This window comes from Cajanus cajan, chromosome 6, assembly GCF_000230855.2.
Source record: "Cajanus cajan strain Asha chromosome 6, NIPB_CcT2T_4, whole genome shotgun sequence".
In the NCBI taxonomy this organism is placed as follows: domain Eukaryota; kingdom Viridiplantae; phylum Streptophyta; class Magnoliopsida; order Fabales; family Fabaceae; genus Cajanus; species Cajanus cajan.
The window spans coordinates 62,119,649-62,127,174 of NC_138522.1; the positions used below are offsets into that span (position 1 = coordinate 62,119,649).

General features: G+C 31.7%; 1 protein-coding gene across 1 annotated transcript; it reads right to left on the reverse strand.

The window, feature by feature from the left end:
• Positions 1 to 6: 6 nt before the first annotated feature.
• Positions 7 to 5,103, reverse strand: LOC109797917 (cation/H(+) antiporter 20). Its single transcript, XM_020358084.3, has 5 exons — positions 4,868 to 5,103; positions 2,925 to 3,438; positions 1,567 to 2,072; positions 622 to 1,491; positions 7 to 426 (listed from the first exon to the last, which is right to left on the reverse strand). The coding sequence occupies exons 1-5, from the start codon at positions 5,045 to 5,047 to the stop codon at positions 73 to 75; spliced, it is 2,424 nt and encodes an 807-aa protein (XP_020213673.1). The 5' UTR covers positions 5,048 to 5,103; the 3' UTR covers positions 7 to 72.
• Positions 5,104 to 7,526: the final 2,423 nt, after the last annotated feature.

Genomic DNA, 7,526 nt, shown 5'->3' on the forward strand with positions numbered 1-7,526 from the left:
TTCAAGGGGGAGCAAGAAATAGATTGATTTGCAGGTTACATCGAACAACCGAAAATGATAAATAGATTGGTCTCAGATGGTACTGTTAATCACAGTATTCTTGGCCGTTGCTGTCTTAACGAGAGTACTTTCGTTTGGATTTATCAAATGCCGGTCCTGTATAACGAGCAATGAACTGGTAATGCCGCTCGAAGAGGCAAAGAGATCTCCAATGAGTCCCAGCTCGGTATGCTCGGGGCGAAAATCTGGGTTTGTCATCATGGTTGACTCAAGCTGTTGTTGCTTCCCCACAATTACTAGGTCGTAATCTTTACCTTCCCCAATTGATAACACCTCATCTGTTATGTTGGTTGTGTTCTTTTCAATGTACTCCACTGATTCCTGCCATTTAGCCTTGAACTCGTTCACTGCTTCCTCATCCAACTCCTGGGCAAAATTAAGACCACATCCTTACTGCCAAGCTCTAATAAAAAAAATGTTTGACACTTTTCTTCCTAATTTTAAATATAATCCATTAAATGTGTTATAAAAGTAAAATAAGAAACACTATTATTTGATTGGAAATTTTGATGAGGGTCATAAGAAACTTTAAGTTTTGTCTAATGTTGAAGGGAAAATTACCTTCTCTTTTTCCCAGTTGTTAGTGGATATTGGTGAGTTGTGGTTGCGTCTCTCGTCCTCCGTTTCTTTGCATGAAGTGAATCTTACAAAAAGTAGCCCAATTGCTGGATGCTCAGCCATTCTGCTACCTAACTCCAAAACCTTGCGATCATCTGGTCCACCAATGAAAATTATGCACACCCTTTTCCTTGCAGCAACACTGGTCTGTGGTCCTTGTTCGTACCTTCTGCCACCCCCACGCTTAACTAGAACTGCAACAGAGCTGGGTGCATTTTGAAGCACCCTCTGATTGACTTCCCTCCAACCCTGACCTAAGTCTTCTGTCACTTCTTCACCTTCCCCTCCCCACCTTTTGTTGAACGGCAATATGATCATTGCCACACCTTTCTTTTTTGCAACATGGCATATGTCCTCGTGCATGGTTGACAACAAAGATATGGATGTCAAATGATGCACAGTAACCTGACCCACTTCACCATATGCCTGGAATGCTATGGCGATTTGCTCATGCATCGCTCCCCTTTTGAGTCGGTTGATGAAGGGAAAACCATTCTTTCTGCTGCGTTGAACCATCAAGATGGAGGACGAGCTATCAGTGAGTTCAGTAAGTTGCATCACGTATAGTTTCAGCCGAGACATGTTGGTGGCACGAATAGATTCAATGAAGTTTATTAAAGAGGGTATGTCGCTAGTTCCATGGATGCAAGCAAGAATGCGAAGCTTCTCTTGCAAATCTGTTAGCCGCGACGGATTTTGCGAACCGTTGTTTACAGTAGAAGGTTTATATATAGCCAAGACGAGTGGAGTTGTAATGAAGGTGGTGAAGAGAGCCATGAGCACCAGAATGGTGAACATCTCGTCGTTAAGAACCTGTTTAGCCATGTAGTGCAATTAAACTTAATCCATCATAAACAAAGGAGAAACACAAGGACAAGCAATAGTCACCTTTTTCTCCCTGCCAATATTGAGAACGATTAGCTCTACCAAGCCTTTGGTGTTCATCAACACTCCAAGCGTCAAGGATTCCCTGAGCGGCACCGTACACATTACCGCCACCGCGAACGTTCCGAAAATCTTGCCGGCGCACGCTGTGGATGTAACCAGCAAAAGAAGCCCCCAATCCAGCATGCTACGTAACTTGGTCACATCAGTTTTCAAGCCACTGGAAGCAAAGTACAAGGGAAGCATCAACGTGGACACAAAGTCCTCAATTCTCCTCGTTAACTTGCTCGCAAATTCACTCCCTTTTGGTATCGTTAGCCCGAAAACAAATCCTCCAAAAATTGAATGCAAGCCTATCATATCCGTCACGAACCCCGATAGCATTACCCCCGCAAGGGTTAAACATACAAAAGTTTCGGGTAACACTTCGTGTTCGCCGCAACACTTGCGAGCAACCCGGTTCATCACCGGCCGAACCAGGATCATCATGGCGCCAACAAATGCCACTCCTGCAAGCATTCATACAATAATTACTAACACTGTTGCTCCGCTTCTCCATCAGACTTATACTTTCACTTTTACGTACATGTCTATTAACAAAAATATTATCGTCATATAATTCTATTTCGAGACTAATAACAACACTTATAAATCTTGTAAGTTTTTTGTTTTTGTTTTTCTAAACAAAAAAACATTTAGAAAAACTAAATCTTGTAGTACTTTTACATTAATTTTCAAAACTAAGAAACAAGTACTTGTAAATTTCCTTTTAGTTTTTTAATTTTTTTACTGTATTTAACATTAATTTCTTTTACGGTCATTTCTTAAACCCTAAACATAATCATTGTCATCATTATTAACAATATTATTACAATTATTATCACTTTTAATATTATTACTGTTAATAATATTTTTGTCACTATTATTACTATTGACTTTGGCTTTTCTATTATTGATATTCAAACTATCACTACTATTGAAATTGACATTGTTATGATCTCTACAATATTTGATATATCCATCAAAGAGATTATTATTACTATTAAAATAATTAGCATGAGAATTATTATTATTAAAATGATTAGCATGACGATTATGATCGCCAACGTCACCATCAATAATATCGCTACTCGGTCATTAACATCCCCCTCAAAACCACTAATTGTAAGAAATATTTGACACCACCTACATTCACATAAACAAGTAATATCACAGCACTAGCACCGATATTACTGTGATGGTACTAATTAATACACATTTAAACTAATGTTAAGATGATAAGAAATGTTGAAAATATGTTTAAAAAGTAGAAAGAAAAGTAAATGTGAGTTTAGTCCATGGTGGTAATTCGACTTGAGTACCTGAGAAGAGCACCCATATTGATGTCAAGAGGGTGATTTTGTGTTCTTGACCAGCCAAAGCGACAGCCAAGGCCAACAAAACCCAGGCAGCGACGTCGTTGAAGGCTGCAGCTGCCATGGCCGTTTCTCCAACACGTGTGGTGAGCATCTTGAGCTCCGCTAGGATGCGCGCGAGCACAGGGAAAGCTGTGATGGAGAGAGAAACCCCCAAGAAGACGAAGTGCTGAATGTAGCCAATGTTAGGGTTTTCAGAGCGGATGGTTCTCTGGAGAAGGAAGGTGACTCCGACGGCGAAGATGAAGGGGAGGGTTATTCCGGCGACCGCGATGTTAAAAGCTCGCTTGCCGCTACGGCGAATGGTGCGGAGGTCGAGCTCAAGACCGACGAGAAAAAGGTAGAATAAGAGGCCAAAGCTTGCGACAGATTCGAGCATGGTAGTGCTCCACCATGGGAACACCGTCTGCATGAATTTCTTGTTGCGCCCAATACCTGAAGGTCCCAGCAAAATCCCACCCTGCACCCATCACATGTATATATATATATATATGTTCAGGGATAATAACTTCAAACATTATTTTTTATTTTACTTTTCAAACTAACTAGTACTTTTATTTATTTATTTATTTTACATGAACTAGTATTTTAACTTAAAAATTCGTTTTTCTAATGTTCATTTAGAATTAAATTCGCGTTCATAATATTTATGCAGTTTATAATACGTGTTAAATAAAAAAAAATACTTAAACATTGAAGAGATTAAAGTAATATGGGAGATTTTATTATGTTTAGTATTTCACGTTACTCATTAGTGTGTCTGTCACATTTAACAACACGTAATTTCATGTTTAAACTTTAATATTGTCATCATAATTTTTATGGATAAAAAAAATAAAAAAAAATGACTAATAAGTATATCAACAAGAATAATATTTATCTAACAAGTCAATTTCTTAATACCAAGTTAGATTTAAACTCATTCATAAGATAATATTAAATTTTTTCATAGCAATTCAAGCCACTCGATACGAAAACAATTATCAAATCACTTATTTATATATATATATATATATATATATATATATATATATATATATATATATATTCATATTTGACATCAACTAGATTTGTAATAAATAAGTTTTTAATATATAAATTATATTTTAAATTATAATAAAATAATTTAAATTAGTTATAAAAGGTGTACGGAAGTTATACTTCATTGATAGTTTATTTAAAAAAAAAGACTTTAAAAATAAGAAGTGAAAAAATTCTAAAAAACCTTTTCACCCAAGAATAGTTCTTCGGAAATGCTTTTATTGAAGCAAAATTCTTAAAAGTTATTGTTGTTTAAGATAATTATTTTATTTTATATTAAAAAAATACAACTCAATTCAAATCAAAATTATATATACTAATATATTTTGTTTATAAATTTAACAAGAGAAATGTTAACCAAGTTGAGAAACTAAGTGGTTTCTCTTTTATCAAATCCTTAGTCCTTTTTAAGTTGCTTTTTTTAAATCCATAATAATAATTAACATTTTAGAACTTCAAATTTTAAGTAATACCTTTCAATCATATTTCTATTTAATGTTTTTACATTAAAAAAACTAAAATCGAAAATTGTTTCAATTGATTTTTTTCATTTGATTATCCTTTTTTATTTCTATAATTTCTTAAGTTTTACCTTTTAACCTTTAGGTTTAAATATTTTTTTAACCTCTACAGATTTAGTTACAGTTTCAGTTATTTTATTTTTTAGTTTGTATAGTTTTGAAATAGATATTTTTAGACTTAATATTTATTTTTTCAATTCTTTATAATCTCTGTTAGTAGATTTTTTTAATTTTTATACAAGATTTTATAATATTAATTTTATTTTATTTTTGTAATTTTATCTCTCTTGTATTAAGGTTAAAAAAAAATAGTGAATTTGAACTTACAATAATCTCGGCGACAACTTTGGGTTGACGAAGGGGTTTGAGGAAAAAGGCAAGGGTTCGGCTAACGAAGAGAACGACCATGGTTTGAACGATCAACAATGGCAGAGAGTGGTTCAGCGGATTATCGCCTTGCCAGACTCCATCCGACGCCGTTTTGATGGCGCTCGCGTTCAACATCATTTCCTCTGATTACCAAATCATAAGATATGAAGAACCTTCTTAGTTGTTGTATGCTTCAGTGTTAGAGGCATAGCTTCTTTTTATAGATTCCTTCGATGTTGGGTCCGGCCCACACTACTATTAAGCGTGGACATGTGTTCCAATTTCAATGGATTTATAACTTTTTATAAATTATAACTATTTTTCACTTTTACTACCACTTATGTATCTAATATTTATCATGCCAATGTCGATGTCAAGGAATTAAAGTATGCACTACTCAAATTGGTGGCAGGTGGAGACAAATCGCATCACACAGGTTAATGGATACTACAGCACTTGTTAGTGGAGAATAGTATAATCATCTTAACACACTAGTGAGTGGAGACTCGACACTAATCCATTCTATTTCTAGTTTTGAAAATAACAAAAAATTTAAATATTTTTCTTTCATTCACAATTTGTATATGTCTCAGACAATTAGTTCATATAATGAAACAATTTTTGATAACAAAATTTAGTATTTTCGATAATTATTTAATAACAATAAATTAATTACCTCTATTTTATTATTTAATAAAAATATTAATGACTATTATATAATAGTCACTAAAAATATATTTACATCACATCAAAATTTATTATTAACGACAATTATTTGTTAAAAAAAATTTAAGTCTCACATCGACTAGAAATAAAATAATTAAAAAGTATATAAGTGAATGATAACTCTCACCTTACAAGTATGTTTTATAAAGTTGAGTTAAGCCTATAACTTACTATTCTAAGTTGGTATTTAGGATATAAGATAATTAAATAAATTAAAGAATATATATTTAGAAGATAACCTTCATCTTCTAAGTCTCACATCAATTAAAAATAAGATAATTAAAGAGTATTTGTACTCATCTTACAAGTCCTATATCGACTAGAAATAAGATAATTAAAGAGTATTATAAATCTTTTCTTAAACTTTTAGCGACAATTTTAAATACTAGTAACAAATGACATAAAAAGTTATACACTTTTCTTGATCATTATGAGGGTCTTTACCAGCATATAGAATAATTGTCGGTAAATATTTTAGCGACACTTCATAAAATGGCTAATGTGTTAAATGCCGGTAAAAGATTTTGTAACAATTTTTATTGTCACTAAAAGTCATATTAAATGTCACTAAAAGTTCATTTTATTGTAGTTCTTTGAAAATAATACAAAAGTGTATAATGTTATTTTTACTTTGAAAATAATATGACATAATGCATATAGTCAGAAGAAGGAGAATTTATTCTATCTTATTATTTTCTAATCCAACTTCTCTCTTAGGATTAAAAAGTATACTAAATCAAAAGGATATGATAAGAGATAGAATAAGATTATTATATTATATTTACACCACAAATACTATATTGTAATAGAATAATTATTTATTTGTTCACCAAACAAGTCCTATAAGTAGCCACTTGCATATTTGTGACTCCTCAAGTGAGACACAACCTTATTGGACACCTAAAAGAAAACTTAATTCAAGAATAGCTAAATTTTATTTTGTTGGTAACCTCAAATGCTCTTAGAGAGAGTTTTAGGTATTATTTTCGTCAAAACCCTTCAAAGGGTGCTAGTCTTTTTCGTTCAACCACATATGCATGAGCAGGAAGTTGTCATTATGACCATCAATCCCACTTTTTTCCTCTCTATTTTTAAATTGACGAATAGTCATAAAAATATTTTATACATTCATTTGAATTAATGAAACATAGTATTAAATAATTTTCAAAATTTTCAAAATTTTGAAAACTTAATATATGCATTAAAAAAATTTAATTCAACAGTTGGATTGTTGAAATTCGATATAAAACATAAGTTATTAAGTAAATTAAGTATAAGTACACTTACTCTTAAAGTAAATAGATCCATTTTCTATATATAAATCATATATAATAAACTCCCATGAGTTATATTAATAATACGATTTTTACTTAATTTAAATTTATAACTTAATTATTTTTTAATTAATATTTTAATTCTAATTTTATTACTAAGTTATAATGTAATTAAATAAACCCAAAAATTATTTTGGGTTTACTTAACTAGTTGATGGGTATCTATAATTTTTTAAGTTAATACTACAATAACAAAAAAAATTAACTTACATTTTGTAACTCATAATCTAGTTAAATAAATTCAAAATATGTTATGAGTTTATCTATAACAATGTGTAAAAAGAATACACTCATTTAGTGTCCACTTTTTCAAAGAGATTTATAATCCTATTTCATATTTTAAAAAAAATAACTGCTTACTTTATTAAAAAGTAACCACCCATTTGTTTTCTTCGTGGAGGTGTGTAGTGCCTTTTTTGTTGCTAGTTTAAATAATCCCTTAAACCAGTTATATTGTCAAGTTTGTAAAATTAGTTTGTCACACAATTGACAACTAACATATGTAAGTCAAATCATCTCCCTAGAGCTCCAAAGTATGCACCAAATTAAAAAACTTT